At 41.8% G+C, this 24148-nt stretch overlaps 1 protein-coding gene across 5 annotated transcripts in view; it reads right to left on the minus strand.

The window, feature by feature from the left end:
• Window positions 1-24148, minus strand: part of Fhit (fragile histidine triad diadenosine triphosphatase) — a 1508502-nt gene that overhangs the window by 18724 nt on the left and 1465630 nt on the right. For all 5 annotated transcript variants that reach the window (XM_055599194.1, XM_055599196.1, XM_055599195.1 and 2 more), the window contains one exon: window positions 5662-5760. In XM_055599194.1, the coding sequence (XP_055455169.1) occupies window positions 5662-5760 (99 nt within the window). The remainder of the gene's footprint in view (window positions 1-5661; window positions 5761-24148) is intronic.

Here is a 24148-nt window from a genome sequence, read left to right on the forward strand (position 1 = left end):
GTGTGTGTGTGTGTGTGTGTGTGTGTGTGTGTGTGTGTGTGTGTGTGTGCGCGCATGCGCACAAGCATACATGAGTGCATGTGTATGCCTACCCACGGAGATCAGAAGAGGACATTGGATTCCCCGGAACTGGAGTTATATGTGTTTGTGAGCTGGTGGGAGTCCAACTCAGGCCCTCTGGAACTGCAGCAAGTGTACTTAACCACTGAGCCATTTCTTTAGCCTGAAACTCATAGCTATTTTTGGCTACTGGGTCATACTTTCCTGAAAATAATTCTGTGTTGACGGCTGATGGTGTTGTAAAATTCATGAGGATAAAAATTAACCCATGACACCAGCCATTTTTATCATGGGCAGGGACAGAGCTCAGTAGAGCTCAGTCTGCCTCTTATCCCCACCCTACCCCAGCATTTGTAGCCATCAGTGGCCTGCAGAAATATTGGTACAAGTAGGATCCCAGCAAACTATTAAACTAAATGAAAGGCCTATTTTGAATATTGGAGTAGTCTGCCTTATGGACAGCCATAACAACTTACAAGAGTGACCATCCTGGCATTCTGGATAAGTCATTTAGTGGGACATTGTATTGGATTACTTCCAGGTGATTCTCTTTTTTACCATTCTCAAGCCCCAGGGACTCAGTCTATGTTTATCTTTCTTAACATGTTCTAGAAATGTAACACAAAGGAAGAAAGGGCCTGTGGTTGAGTTATCCAATAGAAACAAGGACTAGGAAGAAAAAATAAAAATTCTCTTTTCTTGTATCTTTTAAATCACTGACTGGGTCTTTTCCTGTCAAAGTAAAGATAAACATAGCAAATATCTTTAGTCTGGATGGAGGCATCAGCTATCATGGTATCATGCTAAAGAAAATCTGTGATCATATCAGTTGTGGGAAGCTGAAGGAGAATGGGGCAAACCTTTTCATTCCTGTTAATGAGAGCCCCTCCCCATGGGAATGGAGACCAACTCCCACAAGCATGGCCACCTCTTTCCCCCAAAATTCTTTCATGAATCCCTTGAGTCTTCACTTGTTCATGTGAAAGGCAGACCCTCTCTATGGCTTATGGGGTAGAGACTAAGAGGCATATTTTATAGACTAGAGCATGAGACAAACAGACTTGTCCCATCTTGTCTGCCTTCGCTACCCATGACTTCTACCAATTGCCCAGTGGCTGAAACTATAGTGGCTTTTAAAAAAATGCTGGTGCCAAAATCTCCCTTGACAGTACATCTGTAACCAGAAATGATGTTGTTTCGGGCTGACTCAGTTGCTTTGAAATTGCACTGTTATAAGTAAATGAGAGGCAACCAATTATCTACAAAGTAATGACACACAGAGGAGAGTGTGGTGAATTACAAGTGATCCAGCTGACACAACACCCTGTGGAAACCTGTCCTGCTTTGACTTCCCATCCACGCTGGGAGGTGATGTTTGCGTATCTTACGACATGGATCCCTCACCTCAGTTCCAGTGGGGAGGAGGCGATGACAGCGTCATTCCCCACTGCTACACATGTTGTTGAATTAAAATTAGAAAGGCAGCAAATCCAAGTATTAAATACATGACAGTCCAGAAAGCAGGCAAGGTTAGGATAGGAGACGCAGATCCACTGTCATCTAACATGATTTAGAAAGACCGAGAGACACAACACAAAGTCCATCCCGGAAATCAGCTCAGCTTGCAGGGATCCAAGGCATAAATTCACTGAGGCAGAGAGGAGGCACTGAATTCCTGGAACTGAAGAAATCCCGCCTCATCGGATATCTGTCAGGCAGGCACTGAGACAGCCAGAGCTTCACTCAGCAACCAGTGCACTCCTGGCTTCACGGGCACAGCAAAAGGAGTGTTTGTTTCTTGTGATTTCCCAAGAAATTTTGAATCTACTTGTGTTCCGGCTAGACAAAGTGATAAAGAAGGAGGCTAAATCACCATCTCCCTTGCAGGGGCATATGCGAGAACGCTGAACATTCTTCTATATAAGTAAGCTAATGTTGTTGCCTTGATGAGGCTAAGTATGCATGTGTGGTTTCTGAAAAAAAATAAATAAATAACTGTTTGGTCCTAATAGCCCTTGTCATGCTGAAGGTTTAATCTAGTTTATTGCATTAAAATAAAAGGAGTGGATTTTCTACTTTATAAGTGAACAAATCCAGGGCATCTTAACTATAGGTATTCACATTCTCCTCTGAGATTCTTTGATGGCTAACAGACTCTTAGCTAGCAGGATGTTAAAGGCAATACCGAGAAGCCAGTCTTCTAGGAGAAGCAATTTAACATGGGCCTCATCAGCCTGGCCTGAGTATGCCCCTGGGACTCAGTAGGTGTCATGTATCTGGATATGACAGAGTAGCTCTCTATGCCTAAGCGTCTGGTTTTCTCCTATGGATCCTAGCTCCTCCACATGCTGGGAATCCACATGTAGGTCTGGGGTCAGATTGCTCTGGATTTCAATTATAATCTTCACTGTTGATTTTTCCAAAGGTGTGAATCACACTCAATCTCTGACAGATTATTTCATTTCAATATTTCTAAACAGATCAAGTAGGGAATTGGAGGGTCTCAGTTTGGTGGTGGCATTTAAGCATAAGGGAGACTGACCTTGCTTCCTAGAAGAAAAAAAAAATGAAGCTCAGTCTTGGAAGTTGTAGGTGAGCAACTACTGAGAGCACTATATCTCTTTTCTATTTATTTTTATTCTTCTAATTAGAAATAGTATTCTCTTTTACACTGAGGCAAGGCTATACAGCTTAAGATAAATGTACTGCAATGCGAAAAGTGAATCAAGGAAATAATAAGTAAATAGTGCTCTTGGTGATACACAAAGTCAAGAAAAGTAATGGAGGAAGAGAGGGAGGAATGAAGTTGGGCTAACACTGGACACACCCAAGGTCATATTACTTGGGCGCATGGTCAGATGGCAGAGAAACAGAGAAGAAGGGCAGCCTCATAGAAACCAGAACAGTTTAAACAAACCTGCACATAGAGCAAAGTCAGTTGTGAAATTGGGGTCCACTTTGATTCCTACTACCTCACACAGGGTGGCAGAGAGACAGGTACTGGAGAATAAAGGGACTCGGCGGCAGGGGCAAAGCACTTTTTCCAAGTTAACCAGAGAGCCTACTAGAGAGGTGGCAGGCATAGAAGGACTTCTTGAGGAGCAGCTTAGCAGCTGGGGAAGGAAATATGAAGTTTCTGGAACTAATAATGGGGCCTGTGGGTTGAATTGTTATATTGGCATTATGGACATTGCCACTTCTAAACAACCACTGAGCACAGAAAAACACTGACAGGGCTGAGCTTGGATTTTCTCATAGGATAGTTCCTTGTGCTTTCTCAGAAGCTATTGAGGGCTGTCATCCCTCCCAGGTTCCCATCCTGTCTCTGGCTGTGTCTCCTGGGAATTTCAAGGTTTTACAGCATAGCAACAAACCAAGTCATTCAAGTGACCCTGCCCAAAACAGACACTCTGCTGACAACATTATCAGAGAAGTCTGGTGAAGCCAAGTTCATCTTAATTTCACATAAACAAAAAAATATTTCCTTAAGGCTAGGTAAAGCTGAATGTTGCACCACTAGTCTAGAAAACACTATATTCAAATTTGGTATAAAGATAGAATTTGAAAATGGAGAGGCCAGAATCAAATAACCACAGGGACTAATCCAAGGACCGTATGTCTGAAGGGAAGTATATTTAATCCCTTTGTATTGGAGGCAGTGGTGATGCATTTGTAAATTTTAAGAACCCTCTATTTCAGGTCATCTCTTCACATCAGTAACAGTGGCTACTGTATTTCTTCTACTCTTAGTGCCCATGTCAAGCTTCCCAACAAGCCATTTATTTAGTCTATAACAAAAGCCATTAAAGAGAGGAGCAAGTTTTAGTGATTTAAACAATAAGTAGGCATGGTGCCCAATAGTTTCTATGACTGCCTAGGACAGATACCTTTCTGGCAAGAGTTGCTAGTTAAATAAATTTATCTGGAAGATGAGTAAATTCAGGAGTCAGGGAGGAAGTAGGTAAGTTAAAATCTTAATGCATGTAGATGACCCATTCTGAGGAAGACTTACAATTTCACAAAGGCCTCAGCAGAAGCCTAGAGCTTTCTTGCCTTTACCTAGAAATACCCATTGTATAGGAAGCCCAGAATAAAACAATTTCAGGATAATAAATTTAGCCTGAAGATAGGGGACTCTCATTTAACAGGGCGTGCTGAAGTGATACACTGGACTTCTGAAGAGGAATTGAAGAGAAACGAAACAGTGTTCGATCAGGCCCACAGGCCACTACTCATTACCAGTTCTTTCTCTTTAGACAGAAGAGAAGGTGAACAGTGGAAACGGTTAAAAAAAAAATATATGACTGATAGCTCCTGCTATATTTCACTGTATTCCTTCAGGCAGAGGAACTCTGATTGACACATGTATGGCAGCAGGAACGAAGCTGTGCAGTGCTTGTCTACAGTGGTCCGCTTGAACTGAGGGGCCAGGGAGGCACAGAGAAAGCAGAGAGTACCTATCACAAGGCACAAGGCTACCATAATGGCAGAGACAGCATGGACCACTGAGGATGGCAGTTACCCTTTGCTTCATGACCATCCACCTGTCAATAGCTTTAATGGCCTTGTAAGATTGCTTGCTGGCATCTGCACATATCCAAAATTATATAGTATTTTGTAAAAAAGAAAAAGAAAAAAAAAGAACCTGACAAATCCAAAAATTACATAGAAAGAGGGAAAAAAGGCAAATACTGTCCTAGGCAATCTTAACTGATTCCTGACTCTCCTCCTCCATATCATTAATACCTTACTTTGTCCTAACTCTGAATGCTTTCTGTGATGGTGACAAAACCTGGAAACACTTGGAAGGAGGCCTCAATGTGTCCTTTCCAGCTTGAGATTGTCCCAGACTTCAAGCACTAGCAACAGAAGGGAAGGCACCCACGTCATTAAGTAATTAAAGTATTTTAAAAGTAAGGCTAATTAAAAGTAATGGCCAATTAAAGCATGTATCTTTGAACTTCTTTGCATTTCATATCTAAGCAGCACACAGCAGTTTTCTTTTAATCTGCAGGCGAGTCTGTCCAAGACCCAGTGGGTACCCTAAACCAGAAATAGTGCCAAATACTCTATATACTTTGTTCTATACATGTGATAAAGGTTAACTTGTAAGGTCTAGTGAGAGATCAACATTAAAAGAAAACAGTTATAAAACTATACAGTAGTGAGCATTATATAATCAGTCTCCACATGCCAGAGAGGTCAGTGCTCCACAGATGACCCATAAAGGCTCACCATTCTCCTGGCTTGGCCTTTTAGTGCCACCCCCACCCCCACCCCCAGCTCTCTGGCCCACTTACACACTCTGGAGCGCTCTCTTTATTGATAAATTACTGCTATCTCTACCCGGTGAGTGGACACAAGTGCCTGGAAATCTCAGGACTTTCCCTCCAGACTTCCAGCCATGCCTGCAGTGATAGGACAGGGCGGGCAAGTCCACCATGGCTAAAGGCTTTCCTCGCATGGTCTCCACAAAGTCTTTTGTGATCCCCTGGGAAGACATGGGTCCTGCTACGTTTCTGCCCTCCTGGCCAACCACCATCTTGCCTTTTCTGGGGCCCACTGGGAGGTCTGGGTGAAGGTAAAGTACATGATGTTTACCTGAAAGTAGACACGCAGAGCTTCCGCCTCTGCAGCCATCTCCTCCTCCGATCTCCAAAAGGCTGGGGCGTCCTCTTTCTCTTTGTCATGTTTCTGGAGCTGTGGAGGAAGAAAATGGAATAGGCTCACTAAAGAGTCCTTGAGATTCCCTTTAATAATGTTGGGGAAGTGGGGAATAGTGACAATAATTTGCAAATTAGAGGCCTGTAGGTGTATCTTAATTACATTAATTGCCCAATTTTGAAAATAAAGAGTTTCACATTAGAATTGACATTTCTTGCTTCTCTAATAAAATAACAAGATTAGGCTGCACCGGGGCTGTTGTGCTTGCCTGATGAGCCTGTGACAGACGGAGGCTGGGTAAAGTGGGAGGCTGGTGAGGGTAGCATCTCGCCACTCAACACAGCCTCCATTTCCTTTTCTTTTGCTTGTCAGGCACAATTCAATAATTGACTTCCTTGGCTGCAGTTGTACCCTGTCTCTGGCCATCTTCGGTCTTGCAGTTTACCTACCGTTCTCTCTCTAGCTTTTATGGCCCCCGAATAGTTGGAAGAAATTCTGACAGGGAACACTCAAGTCCCCTCCCTTTGGCTATCAGACTATTGAAAAAATGAACTCTAAATCACATAAAATTTCCCAGCAGCCCTGTGCTGGGGACGGGAAAGACTAAAGACCTATTGCCAACCAGAGGAGGGATTAGCCTCTCCAGACTTCATGTGTCCTGACCATTTAATATTCGTACAGTTTCTGGCATTTCTTTCATGTTTTCTATACAGTTCTAACTGTGACAAAGAGAATGGGAAAAAAATGAGTATTTCTTTCCAGGATTTGACTAAACTGTAAATGAATTCATTTTCCCTTATCAGTTTGTTCTCTAATTTCTTTTAAGAAGTAGCAGGTTTATGAATCCAAGAGTACCTGTAATAATAGAAACTATGAGAAAACAGCAGAGCAAATTAACAGCTTAGTCTTAATCAATTATATTCCTCCCTAGACCATTCTCTCTGTGTATGTATCTTTGTATATGAGCACATAAAGTACATTTGCATGTTTACATTTATTTTACATATACATATGTATTTACAATCAAGTATACGTTTAAGATTTCTGTATAGAGTGGGCATGCCAATACTATCAGAGAGCAGGTTTTCAGTAGAGTTTAATCTCTCTTTTAATCTCCTACTGTAATTCAGTTCTGTCACCAAATCTGTCCTCTGTGTCTTTATATGTGCAGGGATAAGCTGAAGGTCAGGTGGCTCACAGATGAACAGTGTAGTGACCCATGCTATGTTGACTCGGATCATTGAAAAGTACTGTCAATGATGGCCAACCTTTATGATGTGGAGGGCCGCATTTCCTATGCTCATTTTCTCACATAGTCCTAACACCTTCCCATAAGGCAGACACTCCCCCTAAGTCCATCTTTTCTGGAGGAAATGCGGGTCTAAGGAAATTCAGTTACTTATCCAGGTAGGTAATGCTAGGTGCCAGCATAATCCACAACCTTTTTCCTTTATCTAGGAGAATCTATACAAATGGCAATTCCATAGTTACCGTTCACATTTCACTGCATGTATACTCACCCTCAACTTGGATACTTTGAAAATAACCTTGTGAGCTCAGCAAAACATGTTGCCTCAAAGGGTAAGGCATAAACATGACAAGCTGACCCCTGGAAACCATGGTAAAATGAAAGGAGAGAATCTCTCCCCACAGTTGTCCTCTGACTGCCACATGCATGTTGTGGCATAACTAACCCAGCCACATACATAATACACACACATGTCCACCTGAAATAGTAATGTTCATTCTGTTGGGCCCCAATCCCTCAGCCTGGCAGACTGCAGCAGACAGAGAATTTTCCCCATTTATCTCTGAGCTACTTTGACATGAAAGACAACACAGTGTAGGAAAGATGTCCCCCACTCTCCAGCAGGGCTGTATTTCCACACTGAGAAAGTCTGAGCCTAAATGAGGCTCATTAGCATAGAACTAGGCCACAAATATCTTCATGAGGGTCATGGATCTTCCTTTCAGAATTTGGCTGCCAGCACACTGGTTTTCCATTTTGTCACACAGATTTAATTCTTCTTAGTGGAAGAAAAGCACATTAAGAAGTCATTTCCTTGCTCGTAGAAGCAGACATGACGCAGTTGCTACGGGCGAATCAAATGGGATCGCTATTCTACCCGAGAACTAATTTTCATTTTTCTACTACCTTTGGGTTTGTTATAAATCCATCTTGTAACAGTTTGATGAGAAAGACAAAGAGCAAAGCAAAAGCCAGTGAACATGACCTTCCCACTGTGGTGTTGCCATGGGAAGACACAGAAATCAAGCTTTAAGTAGCCTTGTCAACACAGACCATACCAGATGATTCCAAATAATTTAGAGGCTGAGAACATTAATGTTCCTGGTTATTAGGCACCCTTCTGTTCGTGTCATATGCCTTACAGATGGCAGCATTTAGACATTGTTTACGGAAACTAGAAAACCAATAGAGCAAACTAAACATGTTCGCAAAGTTCTGTTGGACATGAGTGTTAATAACAAAACTTTTGAAGACCCCAGTTGGAAGCTCTTGGTTTTCTTTGAGACAGCTCACTGATTACCACTACTCACTAGCAAAACCTGGTTGACTGTTTATAGATTTTGAAAAGAAAGCAAAAGCAAAGCAAAGCAAAACAAAACCAAAGCAACAACAACAACAAACCCAAAACATTTGAAGGAAAGAGGTCTGTATGTATAGGAAAGGGCTCTTACGTAAATAGAAGTATGGCTGTCAACTTGTATCTGTGGTGCCCAGGGTGCCAAGATCCACAGTTGTTCAAGTCTCAGATGTAAAATGCATATGTTTGCACATAACCTTAATACCTCTGCTGACATACCTTCCTTCCTGTAAATTGTCTATAAATCTAAATACATCACAAACAAGGTGAAAACAGTCATTCTGCTTGTGTTCAGTAGAGATGTCATTTGTTTTCTGCTTTTTTGACCAGTGGTTGCTTGAATCCACAATATCAGCCCACAGACGCGCGGCCCATTGTAACTCATCTATCATTAAGCTTATTGCTCAGGCCCTTTCAACCATATTACATCTGTCCTTTGCAAACACCACTGTAGAGTGCTTTTCTTTTGTATATTGTAAATCAAAGGACCTCTGGGTGGCAAGATTTTTCTAAGTACCTTGATGATGCTAACTAGTTCAGAAGTTTGGAGTCTCTTCAGGAATTGGGAGGTTTGGGGCAGCCTGAAAGGGCAAAATTTGTGCCCTAGAAGAGCCATAATAGAGACTAAGAAATGAAAACTGCAGGTGTTTGTGAAAAAATTCTGAGGCAAATTAAGAATGTGGTCACAGTAATCTGTTGCCTGGCTAACAAAGAGGAGTTCCATGATTTTAAGGAACAGCATACCCAAAAGGCAGATTTGCCTTGAGTGAGCCTTAGTGGGAGAGTTTCATTTGTAGGTAAATTTCTAGATGACTTTAGACTGCAAGAAGAGAAAGGCAATGCCTACTTACTACCATCCCTAATATTCAATCTGTTCCTGATGTGCCAGGAACCAATGTTCTCTCCTGAAATCAAAGGCACACACACAGGGAAGAAAGATACTCAATGGTTATATTTAGTGGTTACCAAATGGACAGGAGCTGGGTCCGGGTCACCTAGTTTCAAAGCTTCTAGAGAGTCATCTATATTTCAAAAGGAAATAGTCTTATGGTAACCAGGCATGGTAACACATACTTTTAATCCCTGAGCTCAGGAAGAAGACAAAGGCAGGTGGATCTCTCTGAGTTCTAGGACAGCCTGTTCCACACAGCAAGTTCCAGGATAGCTAAGGCTACATAGAGAGACCCTGTCTCAAAACACAAACAACAGAAGAATTATAGGAAAGAAGGTATTATCTAAAGAATATCCAACAAGGGTTTCTCAGGTTGATAAAGCACAGTGTGGTGGTTTGACTCATGTGTTTGAATGTTTGGTTATAGGAGGTGGCACTATTAAGAGTCATGGCCTTGTTGCAGTAGGTGTGGGCTTGGTGGAGGAAGTGTGTCACTGTGGGGACTGGCTAGGAGGTCTCCTATGCTCAAGCTATGCCTAATATGGAACATAGTCTTCTTCTGCTGCCTGTCGATCAAAATCTAGACTTCCTGGCTCCTCCAGCACCATATCTGTCTGTATGCTGCCATGCTTCCTGCCATGAGGATAATGGGGTAAACCTCTGAAACTGTAAGCCATATCAGTTAAATGCTTTATAATAGTTGCCATGGTCATGATGTCCCTTCACAGCACTAAAACACTAACTAAAACAATAGTCTAGGGTTTAACAAGAACAAGAACAATTTTTTCTACCCCAGTTTTCCTTTCTGTAAAACAGAAGCAAGGGGAGACTTGGCTGCCATGCCTGCCATGTGACTTCTGGCTATTGCTATCATTACTTGTTATCAGTGTTAGGCTGGACACACTGTCCTCACAAGTGACCATTGACTACCTCAGCAAATTGTTTGCAAGAACCAAAGATGCCTGCTTTCATGGCTCCCAAGTGGACCCATGTTCTGGCCCTATCTACTTGGCCAAAGATAGAAAGGCAGAGTCAGAACTGAAGTCCCAAGTCTAAAACAGAACTTGGATCCTTCATGTCTATAAGTGTGCACAGTAATCCTTAGCTTCGGGGTTGCTACAGTGGGGGAGTGAGTTATTACAGAGACCTATCACTGGAGGCAAATCAGCAGCCTATGGTGAAAGCACACGGTGACAATCTCCAAGGTAATCCAAATTACCCTTAGAGCACGGTTGCCATATTTGGCACATTAAGTTAATTGTTAGTAAGACATTCAGCTAATTGTTTGACAAAGCAAAATTTCATGAATTATCTGGGGCTATACTTATAATAAACACAGTGTGTGTGTGTGTGTGTGTGTGTGTGCGCGCGCGCGCACGTGTGCACACGTATGCATTTTTTAACACACATGGAGAAGCCAGGTGGTCAAGGCTACGTGTCTTCCATTACCACTATTATTTTCTAAAAGTCTCTCTCTCTGAATCTGAAGCTCGCTGATTGGCCTAGACTGGCTCACCAGACAAGACACTGGAATCCGAGGTTACAGATACACAGCACCATACCCAGCTTTCCCCCCGGTGCCTGGGACCAAACTCAGATCCTCGTGTTGATACAGCAAACACTTTACTTGCAGCCATTTTCCCAGCCCTAAGTGTTTTTACTTATGTGAAATCCAAATATAAATGGGCTTCCATATTTGATATGGTAATTCACCTCAGAAGGCCCTCAAAAAGTTGCCACAGGAAGGCTATGACCTGCGGCTGGTAATCAAGTTGTCCCCATATCCACTTAGCTGTGGACCACTGCAGAAACAGCTAGCTCAAACAGATCGAATTCAAGGATTTGATGTGTTTTTATAGTGTGCCCTCCACTGGCACTATGATTATCGTATGGCATCTTGCACAAATCGTGAGCAGGATTTAAACGCTCTGGTGCACCCATCACTAGATGAACGCTTCTTCACATTTCAACATCTCCACTATCCAAATGTGAACTGCCATCAGGAGTGTCACACTTTGATTGTCAGGTTTTTATTTCTTCACAGTACAGTGCTGACTGTGTTAGGATTTGATGTGCTGGAATTCTTCACCTCTCTTCTCTGCCTTAAGTCCCAGAAGCTAACCGTGACTCAGCTTGTTGTGACAGAGCTCATCATGAAGGCTGTCCTTCCTCTGATGTCACAGAGCTGACATTCCTCTGAGATGCTTCCTTCTTTGAAGGAAGGTCTGTAGCGAAGGACAGCGTTTGCAAAAACTTGAACCAAAGTCTTTATTACTGTCCAACACACAGAAATCTGTGATGGCTCCTCCAAGGGAATTCTGTTTCTATAAAACTTTTGAAAAGAAAATTAAAAAAAAAAAAAGGAAAAAATGTATCTGCAATCATCTCACTTGATCTGTTTGAAATGATTGTCGAGGAAGGAAGTGTTAAGAGGATTTCTGCTAGAAGTGCTGATATGTGTGGATTCTGACACTGCCCCCCCTGCGCACTGAGTGTGTTATCGCAAGGTATGTGGGGAGATGATTAATTCCCCCATGTAATGCTCAAGCTGTCTTGGCTATTGATGCTTCTCTAGTTCTGTAATGGAATACAGTAGGAGGAATGATTCACAGTAATTTGAATGTTTTGTAGAATGTGGAACTAACCTGGAGTAAATGTCAAGCTGCCTTCAAATGGGAGAAAACCAATTTAGTGTGTTTCTTAAAAGGTAAGCATCTGAGTAGAAACCGTGTAGCTCCTATAAAAAATATATTTTATTTTTATCACTTTTATAGAATAACATGCAGAAGAAAGAGCTTAAATAAACCGTTTTCATGGGAGAGTGTTGCTGTTTATATAAGTGTTAATATAAATAAATTATTGAAAGGGACAGAATTACATTAAATAGAAAAGTAATTTTAAAGATCTAGTTCTCTTGTTATCACTCTCAACTAAACTAACTTTTGGAACAGTAGTTTTTAAACTCTACTTTATTTGGAGTGTTTAGGACTCAACTTGCCTTCCAACCTCCCAACCTAAGTAGAAGAGAGGTTAGTGTGGAGAGAGGCCCAGACACCTTTACTTCTCCTGGCTGTTTAGAGTCAAGGGGTCCTTTTAGGGCTGGGCTAATCTCCACAACAGCAAACACGGCCAGCAGTCTCACACAAACCACTGTGCCCCGAAGCCTTTCTCTCCATCTGTCTGCTCCAGTCACACCATCCGTCTCTGGTCTCTCCAAACTGCTACATGCCACGTACCAACACCACACATCACACCACCCAATCTGGGCTCTCAATTTATATGTAGGGCATAGCCTAGACCATGCTCTTCTCTACATGCATCACTTAGAAGACCGTTATTAGCCAGCAAAGACCACGCCTGGCATGTGACAGTTAACAGCTGTGTACAAACTACAGTCCAGCTAAAATCCCACACTCGAGATTAAAACAAAAACATATTTACAAAACAAAACTGAGCTTACAAAGAAACTAAAACTTCCATTACAAACTTTACCAAGCAAACATCATATTCCAGACTCAGTCCTAGGTTTTATGAGTGATATCTTGATAAGTAAGATGAAAACCCTTGTCTTCTGGAATCTTATTCAATTAGGCAGGCAGATTCATGTGCACATCATGTAATAGGAGTTTGAATGGTTGAACATTTCCGGATGTTGTTGGAAAAGGAGAATAATTCTTCCTTGGGTGAGGGTCTGGGTTTGTCTTTACACCTAGTAGGGATTTGGAATGGGCTGAACACCTGGCGTGAGAAAGGGTTGCTCTGAGCAACAAAACCATCATCTGTAGGCATGTTCTGTCAGAGCCAGCTCTCCTGTGTCATGCGCCCTGGGCTGGCATCATGAGCCAGTCACAGCAGCTTTCCTGCTAAATCCCAACATGTTCTGGGCAGCTTCTAAACAGGACTTGATGTCCCAATAGTTGGGGTGGGACATACATTCCAGTGGCCCATGCAATACTCTGAATACCTTTGAAGCTGAGGCCTTGGGAGTGTGCTCAGTGCTTGAGAGTATGTTTTGCTCTTGCAGAGGACCTGGGTTCTATTTCCAGCACCCATATCATGATTTACAACCATGTGCAACTCCATTCCCAGGGAATTTGACACCCTTTTCTCTCCTCTTTGGGCCTAGATACACAGATGGCTCACAGACATACACACAGGCAAAACTTTCATACGAATAAATTAATAAAATAAATAAATCTGAGAACAAACATTAGATAGCTTTGGATCCTATAATCATTTTAGTTATGTTTTAGGCTTTCTCATCTGCCAAGAAAAAAGTCTTAATGAGTGTTAATCTGTCCTCAGTGTAGCACCAACATAGCAACAACATGCCTTCTGACACGGTGGGGGAGGCGGGGGAAGCCATTCAGAATAGCACTGTCTCTGCCACAAAATTGTTTTGTTTAGGTCATCATGGCAAATTATCTATGGTTTCTTGGTAGGACCCTTATCGAAGCTGAAAACGAGGGTTAATTGGAAAAGGTCTTACCAGAAAGTAGGCACGGTTAGACAGCGTGGGTTTTAGTTTGGGTGCAGACACGGACAGGCACAGCACTGCTTACAGTTTCCCCACTTCGTGTTCGCCCACCCTGCCCTCTGCCTCCTCTCAGCACCATTCCTGGTGGAAAAGGGGTTGTCTCTCTGGGGGCTGGGCAGACCTGCTCATACGATCACCCACTTTGCACCGTCTTGGCGGCCTGCTAAATCACCTCCTGAGTCTTGCTTTGCTTTGTGACAGGGTCTTACAATGTAGTCCTGGTTCATCCTCCTGCCGTGGACTCCTGAGGGATAGGATTACAGGTGAGGCCACCAAGCCTATCATACCCCTCACTTTAACTTGGGGTTTTGGCATTGCTTCCCTTTCCTTCGAGCCCTTGAGCTCTTCAAAGATCTTTTCATTTAAAAAAAAAAAAAAAAGCAGTCCCTGTCTCCTTTCTCATACTTACGTGAGAAATCCCATAAAACCCTGTGGGTATCTCTATTCATTGGGGAGATTCCAAAGCCAGCTATTTGCCAGATTATAGAGAAATTCAGGTCATCATAGAAGTATCCATCATTTTTTTAGTTGCCAAGGATTTGACTTAACCATAACTTGCTTGAAATAGTTTCTATGTAAAGGTATTGTCTATGGGCTAAAACGCTGAAATCAGCTCTTCTATTAATTAGTGTCCTCCCCCTTTGAAGAAGTGTAGAGTGTTGGTGTTTAAGAATTTGTAACCCCACAAAGTATTTATCAATGAGAAAAACCACAGCACTGGAAAAATAATTATGCCAAACCACTGTACTATAACAGAGTCCAATTGCTTATCCAATTATACATTAAAGTATCACATTGTCAAACCAATTACCAAAGCAGCAGATGAGACTTGTGAGCTTTGGACTAGATATTACTCAACCAACTGTGAACGCTATGGCAATATAGAATGGACCCATAAAACCTGTACAAACAAGAGAGGGCATTTCAGGTTGGTCACAGCCATCAACAAAACTGCCCTAAATGACTTGCACACTAAATTGTGCACTTTCCCACAAAAATCATGTTAGAAGTAGTTGAACAAGCAGCAAAAGTGACTCCTGGTCCTGAGCAGCGCTGATTTCAATTGAAACTTGTAGAGTCATCAATCCGGAGCACAATCACTATAACTATGCTCAAATGTATATATGACTTACACCCAGTGGCCCTGCCATGATGCTTCATGTTTGGCCATCATCTTTTCTTACAGTGTATCAGGCCTGAAAGAAAGTCCGGAGCTGAGCTGTGAATTTTTTTTTTTTTTTTTTTTTTTGGTAACTTGTTACACTTGAGAATCATCAGCATAGACAGGATGAAGTATGGCTAGCCTTATTTTTGGGACACCCCACTGTTAAATTCTTCTGCTGTACCGAGCCTCGTTTTCATATGTGCCATGACTGACCTCACTTAACAGCTGGGCTTGGCAGTCAGATGAAATACTAAATTATAGTGTGAGCCTGCTTACTAGGGTTTGGTCAAGAAATCAATTGCATTCACTCGCAGTTCTTTGCTCTTCAAATAATTATAGGGCCCTGACAATTTTTACTTTAGTAAAGTAAAAAATCCTTCCCATCTCACTCCTGCACTTATGGCAGAAATGGACAAACACAGTAATGTCCCTCTTTGTATCCTTACCCCTTCACCATTTCTGACAACAGGGGCCTTTCAGGAAGCCATCTGCCCAGTGTGTCACTGAACAGCTGCTTCCTTCCTGACATACTGACTATTCAACTTCACCATTCCCATTTTCCTCATGAAACCCTCAACTCAGCTAGGAACACAAATCCCTCAGCCCATGTCATGGCTACTTTGAAACACTTTTGTTTTTTCTTTGTTTGTTTTTTTAAAGTTTGCTACATCCCACTGTAGCCTTGGGCCCCTGCTAATCTCTTTGGAATTTTGATTAGGCCAATACTTTGGTGCATGTGGGCTGTACAGCAGGGTAGAAAACGCAAGCACAGTTGCAGATAGAGAACCACCCAAGCTGGGATGAAAGGTCCGCTGGAGCCCCTCCTCATCTGAGAGGCAAATTGCATCAGAGGGCAGTTTCTGGGAAGTAATCATTGACGTCTCCCCCCAGGGCTCCATCATAGTTGAGCTCTTCTGGTTTTCAGTGGGTAGGAAATTGGTGAAGTGACAGGGACTAGAGATTTCTACCAGTTTGCTTTCCTCGGGCCTCCCTGCTTCCAAAAACATGCTCACTGAGAAATGAAATGAAACTCTTTCTAAAAGCGGAGTCTGCCCAGGCACAACTCTGCAGAAGGAAGCATTTATTCAAAAAGCAATTTCTTTGGCCAGTTATGTTCTATAAGCCTTTTCCCCCTGTGTTTCAGATATTGGTGTTTGAGCAAGAGTGCTCTCCTTTAATCCTGGAGTGATGTCAACCTTCAGTACTCAGAACAGGGGATGTAAGAGGCAGAGGGCCAATTTCTGCCTCCTTTTGAATCTCCTGAACACTTTGTTTCATATTTGCTCTGCCACATATGGCTTATTTTTTCAAAGGCACCTCACAGGGTCTTTGGAAACACGCTCCTCCAGGCAAGATAACTCTCCCCTAAGAGGATGCAATGTCAGCCCTACAGGAAGCTAAGCCAACACACAGCCAAGAAAGGCAGGCAAGCTGACAACAAATAATGCGTGTAGACACAGCCTCAGATGCCTTCTTAACCCAATATTCTAAGCAGCATCAACTGTGTTCTCAAGATAAAACACATTTGGAAAAGCTGGCCCAGATGGGGTTTTGCACACTTCTTGTTCCTATGCATTTGATGCTTGTTCTTTGCTGAATCCACTCCATTATTCAACAAATATTACTACACTGGTACGTTGTCTTTCACACTCCAATAAGAAGCAGTTTAGACAGCACTTAGCACACTTGAGAGGCTGTAGGCAGACAGCTAACAAGCATGATCATCCCTCATTCTCCTATGGAGAGTTCAGAACTCTCCCCACTTCTATAGGAAATGTAAATCTGCCCTTTAAGTAAGATGGCATGGTGTTCGTATATGATTTTTGTATACTTTTCTGTATAGTTCAAACCATTCCTTGGTTACTTTTAATACTTACTGCAAAAAAAAAATACTTAATGCAAGATGAGTTGCATTAGAGAAATAATTGATATAGAGTATTAGCTAATAAAAGAAAAAGGAGAACAACAACAACAAAAAAACCCTCTTTGGTCCATGGTACTCCATGGTACTGGCCATTTGCCTAGTAATCAGTCTATACAGCACCTCTGTCCTTCCTGTCACATCCATGAGAAAAAACAGGGGAGAATGACATTAGGCAGTGTGGTCTATGTTGTAGTAAATAAGAAGTAAATGAGTGTTAGGCTATGTACAGTTTATTATTAGCCCTAAAATTACCAGAGCACTATTATTTAACCTACTATCACAAGAAATAAGACACAGACACTTGTCAGATTTATAGTTTCCTTATTTACTTTGGGCCAGGCAGATATTTCACTTACACTGTCTCAATAACCTCACCATCCATCTTGAAGCCTCCATTCAATGCCACCCACCTTTATCCTCCTCATCTAGTCTACCTTCCATCCATAATCCCATGGTACTTGCTTGTACCATGGGTCTTTTCTTGCCATTATTGAAGTTCTCCCTCTCAGCCCATGTGGTTCCTTCTCCACCTAACCAACCCATTGTAGCATCCTCCTTTCTCCTTTCTTCCCCTTTGTCTGTCACATGATTCTCCTGAACCCAAAGCCCAGGAACCCTAGCCACACCTACCCTATTCTGTCCTGCCAAGGCTGTTCAGTCAACCAATCAGATAAAATGACTTAGGCAGGTTTATACAACAAAGATAGGTTTACACAGATCTTTGAGATCTAGCATAAGAACAACCCCCAACAGGTCTGCAAAAGTTGCTTTGAGGAGAGGGCTCACTAAGCTCAGATAGATGACAAATCACCAAGTACAGGTCTGTGAGGAAGGACAGAGGTGCTGTATAGACTGATTACTAGGCAAATGGCCAGTGACTAAAGCACAGTGAGGACATCTTAAATAGAGGGCAAAGGATAAGCAAGGGAGTCACAAGTCTCAGAGAGAAAGGGAACCAGTTTATTTTCAGAACACTTTTATTCGTTCTTATTTATGCACTCAGAAGATGGAGTCAAACAGTAATGGTAATCGCAGATCCAGGGAGCTTAAGGTGGAGAAGACAGACAAGAACATCTGGACTCAGTGTCACCTCCAGACATGGGCAGTGCTACTACTTGGATAGATGTCTGCTTGCTGGGCTTCTCATCCACCTTGAGAGCAGGCCCTGCTAATGGGATACATTACATAGAGATGATGGTGAACAGTGAGTTGTTTGCACAAGCGGCAGCCTCCTCAAAGCTGGGAGGACACAGCTGGCCTGTCAAACGTCCACCTGTATGCCTGTTGCATGTTGGGTGAAGCTACAAGAACCACACCAACAATAGTGGCCTGGGACTGGCACCAGGACCCATGCTTTGGGGATGGAAAATGACTAACATAAAATCTTTCTTCTCACAACTGGCTGGACTGGCCACTAGTCTTCCTTCAGTGAGAACGGAGTTCTGTCCCAGGTGACAAAACCATACCCTCTGAAACTGCCCCACACCCCTGGAAGTCACTGCCTCTGATGCCTACCCTTTTAGTAATTCGTCACTTGAGCTGACCCAGCACCCTTCAAAGAACCTGGCCTGTGTGAGTAAGTTGTATAAACATTAGGAGCCAACCTTTCTCAGATGCCTCTCTATTTTCTTTAAAACCCTTCTTTAATGAAGACATAAAGCCTCAACTGCAGCTGGAACACTGAGCTTACCATGCATGACAGCAGATCTTTCTCACCAAGGATTTAAGTGCTTTTCTCCCCTTTTAGCCAGAATATTTGAAAGAAATCAAGCTTTCCTTGCTATTGGTTCAACTGTTCATTTTATATACCCTGTCATTGTTCACATCCCAGAAACTAACATATGCCACAGAGATACAAGGCAACTGCAAATGTCCCTCCTCTCTGTCTCTTTCTGTCTGTCTCTCCTCACCTGTCTGTCTCTGTTTCTCTCTCTCTCTTTCACACGCACACACACAATTTTACCACTGTGAAAAATTAAAATGTCGTAGCAGGGTTGTGAATATTTTGACACATAATTCCAGAAAAAAACCCTCACCTATCTCAGCTTCCTACTGTGAATGTCATGCCCCAAATTTTATTCCTGAAAATTATCAAGAGCCATGGAGAGGGTCTTGCCTGAGAGATATAGGTAGAGATATGGATGAGCATATATAATTTCATTTGAAAAAATTTGTATCTTTGTTATTCCTGATGCAGCTAAAAGTATTATTGTTGGGAGTTAGTGAGTAAAGAACCCATCAAAAGCTTTCAGGAGACTTAATCTTTTAATTAATCTCACCTTTATTCTGCTCAAAGGTTTAGAAGAGTTTTTAAAGGACAAAAGGTAAAAATGCTTTGAAATAAATGCATATAATTTCTGGTTTCCATTTAAAGGCCCAGACACAAATATGTAAAAAATGCTTGTTACTAGCATCAGAGTTTGACATGGAAATTGACTGAAGGCACTCTGGACCAAACAGTCCTGCACCATTGGAATCTTATCTGCCATATTTCGTCTTAGGGTGTTGGCATCGGAGCTTGCTTGATCTGGGTGGGAGAGGACAGTGTGATCCTTCACTCTTTGGTTGTGTTGGGTTGGCACTCTAAAATATGCAGATCAGTTATGTCCTGTTGGCGTACAGGAATAAAGTCTGAGATAACAGGAGAGCAGAGTATTATAAAGCAAGGAAAACAAACATTCAATAGTGACACAAAGCCTTCATTCAGATCTTCCCTTCTTCAGCTCCTAGTCTTAAGTCTTATAGGCATTAGTGTTATTCACATATATACTAAGTTAATGTAAGATATCAGCTATTGGCAAACTTGAGTTATACCTACACCTGTCAATACTGTGGTCTGTAAGGGATATGTACCATTAGGGTAACTCTGACATTTGTGATAAGACTGCACATAGGAATGACCTCTTCATAAACTAGTGTGACATTACTGTCTAATATTGTCATCAGAATACCCCACATCACAGCCATGGATATATGCAATAGAAATTACTGCATACATATGATACATGTATAAAAATGTTCAATATCTAATTAAAATAACAAGGGCAAGCTAGCAAGACAGCTCATCAGGTCAAGATTCTTGCTTCTAAGATCAATGATCTAAGTTTGATCCCCAGAACTTATATGGTGGAAGGATAGAATCAACTCCCATGGGCTGTCCTCTGGCATCAATGTGCTTGTATACACACACACACACACACACACACACACACACACAGAGAGAGAGAGACAGAGAGAGAGAGAAAGAGAGAACTAAATAAATGAAAATAAGATTAAGAACTTTTAAGTACAGGCATGCAAATCATTGATTCCCATTAACATAGAATAGTGTGATATATAAATATGTACAATATTAATATAAAATATTATAAAGTTGACAGAACAAATGGTTGATAGAGATATAAGCAATACAAAGAAATCCTAACAACATTATTTAGGAAATATTAATAGTTCTTCAAAGAAAGATAAAACATGATGCTTATTCTGTATAATGGTAAAAACAAAAATGCCTGAAACTCTATAAAAAGAAACAGCAATGCAGAGCTGTGGTGACCGTGAGTGGAGGATAACACAGTGTTGGGGAAGCCAAAAAAGATTAGGACTTTGGGACTCTCATTTTCTTTGATGTGGGATGTTCACACATACATTTATATTTTAGGCAATAGGCTTCTGGGTACCCATTAGTCATTAATGCACAGTTACTAGAGTAAAAAGAAGACTATGAAAGACACCAAAAGTGATCATGCCTGGGCCACAGGTGAAAGTGCACCGGTTCCATGATGGAAAGCTGTTCTCGTTGCAAGAACATCCATGGAAAGTAGTGCACATGCTCAGTAGCCATACCAAATCTTGCACTGAAGTCTGAGTCCTAGACGTCTGAAATTCCTGTACCTCTTGGCTGAATGTCCCCTGGCCTCTATTTTGGATGTCACACTTTGCACTTGATGTGGCCCTTAATTAAAATAGACCTGTCTTAAAAGCTTTATGTCTGCGAGTTATTCACCAACGTTTTCTCTATAAGTTCTATAAGTTTGCTCTATACCCCACTTTTGAAGCAGCGTACCCCTGCCTCGGGTATTTTTAAAAGTACTTTGAGTCTATTTGTTTATGCTGATTCCCAATCTAAGACTGTACATTGAGGGTTCTGCAACTCTGCCTCCATTTTTGCTGCTTTCCCTCGGGGAAAGGAACAGTACGTTGATTGCTATTTGCACAGAAAACATGCACAGGATATTGAAAAAAGTGGTTCATTTCCAAGCTGTTTTGACATTGGCAATAACTGACTCCAATTCATAGACATTAGATGGAAGCCTAGTAGACAAATTATTAGTCCAAATCTGCAAGTCTCCTAATTGCTTATCAGACTGTGGCTAACTGGATGCCAAAATTAAATAAAGGGGCTGGAAAGATGGCTCAGCAGCTAAGAGCACTCATTCCTCTTCCAGAGGTCCCGAGTTCAGTTCCCAGCAACACATGGTGGCTCCCAACCATCTCTTAATATAATCCAATGTCCTCTTCTGGTGTATGAAAACTACACACTGATATACATAAAACAAATAAGTAAATCTTAAAAACAAAAACAAAAGTAAATAAAAATATCCAGTCAGGAAAACTGACTTTTTAGCATTCCAGAGACAAAAAGAAACCCAATGATTAACTGTACTTTCATTTGGCAAATGGTTAGTTTGTACTTTGGGTACACAGATAACCCATTTACTTACAAAAGAAGTTAGATTCAGGAATGGGTCTTTCAGCCAAAATGTAGCAAAATCATGAGAGTAAATGGTGCTTTATGGAAAAATGGCCTGCTGTCCTGGCTGAGGGAGAAATGTCGTTGGTCCAGTTCTGGGTCCTTTCTGCTTTAGGAGAGTAGACATCAAAGGGTCAGAGCCCAAGAATAATGATGGCATGATTATGTTGTTCTATTTGATTGCAATTAATAGAGCACCTGCTTTCTACCTCGCACTGTGCTAGCTGCACCATGCTACTACAAAGAGGATGTCTTGGGGTTTCTATTGCTTGACAAAAGACCATGACCAAAGCAACTTTGGGAGGAAAGGGTTTACTTGGCTTTCCAGTAACTGTTCCTCATCAGGAGAAGCCAAGGTAGAACTCAGGCAGGGCAGGAACCCAATGGCAGGAACTAAGGCAGAAGCCACAGAAGAGTGCTTACTAGCTCTTCCCCATTGTTCATTCAGTTTGCTTTCTTATATGGCCCAAACCACAAGCCCCAGGTTGGTACCACCCATACTAAGCCAGTCCCCCCCACATCAGTCATAAATTAAAAAGAAAAAGAAAATAACAACCACCAGTTGAGTATAGGCCAGTCTATTGGAGGTATTTCTCAATTAAAATTTCCCCTTTCCCATGTGACCCTGGCTTCTGTCAAGTCTCCTTTTGAGACTAACTTCCTTATGGTGATTAAATCTTCCTTCTCAGATGAGGAAGTAAAGGCTGAGAGATACAGTCTTACACCATGTGTGTCAGAACTGCCGTGCTCCACTCCCATATTCTGTTTTCCTTATTTAACAGTGTGTAACACTTTCTAAGCATTCCTAATAGGATGACATATTGACAGAGAAACACTTTTAAATTAATTAGCTGACTAATAAAGCATGTACACATGTGTGTGTGTGTGGATGTATGTACCCAAGAGTGCAGCTATATGTCCAGAGGCCATATATGTGTGTCAGTTGTTCTCCCTCGCTGGGTCACTTTTTCCTGCGGCATGCAAGTGAATATCCATTTACTTTACCAACAATGGTCACCCAAAATAGGCCAACTTTGCTTTCACCAATTTGGTAAGCCCAGTGAGCTTTATTGGGTTTTCTAACACAGCGCAGAGGAAAGGTCACGCACAGGAGTGCGGGCAACACTGGAAAAGCTGTAGCACCACAGTCTTACCCTATCATGAATGGAGACCTCATGGCAGTTATAGTATCAGGTCCCACTTCTAATTAACCCTTCACTTTGTATGTCCTTGAGCATCACCAAAGATGATGCTCAAAGATGATGCAGCTAGGGAAAGAGTGGAAGAGCACCTGGAATCTCAGATGAGGGTCTTGTGATCCACTTCCTCCATCTACCTGGAAGTGTTAAGAGCTCCAGTACCATTACAACAGATATGGCTAGCATTCCATTGTTCTGATCTAGTTGCCATGGAATCAGAGGTAAAGCCCAAGCTGGCAATATGCTATATCCAGAGAAAAGAGTAACCATGCAATAGCCTCTATCACTCTCTGCCTATTTCTTTATGGCTGAGTCTGTCTCTGAACCAAGTTTCTTAGCCAGGCTGGAAGGCATAGAACTCCAATGAGCTTCTCATTCCTGCATCCTTTGGACCTGTCCTCATAGGCATGGTTGTTGTTCTTTGCTGAAGTTTGAACTCCAACCCTCATAACTGTAAAACAAATGCTCTTAACCACTGAACCATCTGCCCATCCCCACGGAAGCACTTTAATTTATAGCAGTGATCCTCAGCCTTCCTAATGTTGTGACCTTTTAATAAAGGCTTTCATGTTGTGGTGACTCCCAACCACAAAATTACCTCATTGATACTTCATAACTGTAATTTTGCTACTGTTATGAATAGTAATGTAAATATCTGATATGCAGGATATCTGATATATGACCCCTAAAGGGGTTATGTCCCAAAGGTTGAGAATCATTGACATATAGCATCTTATTCAATTTCCTCAGTATACAGAGAAGCAAAACTGGAAATATAAACAATTACACAAATTGCTTCAAATGTCTGTACTTCTGCAATGTTTTTCTGTTTAAAAAGGACCCTCATTTAAATATGATAGGGGTGGCTTGTTTCTAGCTTTTAACTTAGAGATCAAAACTAAAAGAAAAGATGTATGAGGAGGGTATGGAAGCATTCTAAGAGGATCATTGTGTTACTGAAAATTTGGGGGAACTCACGGCAGAGTTTCTGCACGTTACAGAGAAACTGGGGTCCTTTCTTGAAGTTCTTCATCTTATGAATAAAGGAATTTAAGAATTCCTTTTACTCAAATGGAAGTGCTAGGGCAATTTTATCAGAGTGTAAAAGAAAAACCCCAGGCAGGTAAGCTGTCAGCCTTGGTAGCTGCCTAGAAGAGGAAGAAGAGACAAAGAAAAAGATAGGCCATTTAAGTGAAGCTGTCCTGGATGTCAGCCCCATGGCAGACATGCAGCCATGTGGCAAGGAGGGGAGTTTTAAAGAAAATATAAAAACCCCAAAGTACTGGAAAAAAAAAAAAAAACATACTCAACCAGCATCCAAAAGACAGACTGGAGAAGAGAGAGAAAAAAA

This window comes from Psammomys obesus, unplaced genomic scaffold (genome assembly GCF_907164565.1).
Source record: "Psammomys obesus unplaced genomic scaffold, mPsaObe1.curated_primary_1811, whole genome shotgun sequence".
In the NCBI taxonomy this organism is placed as follows: domain Eukaryota; kingdom Metazoa; phylum Chordata; class Mammalia; order Rodentia; family Muridae; genus Psammomys; species Psammomys obesus.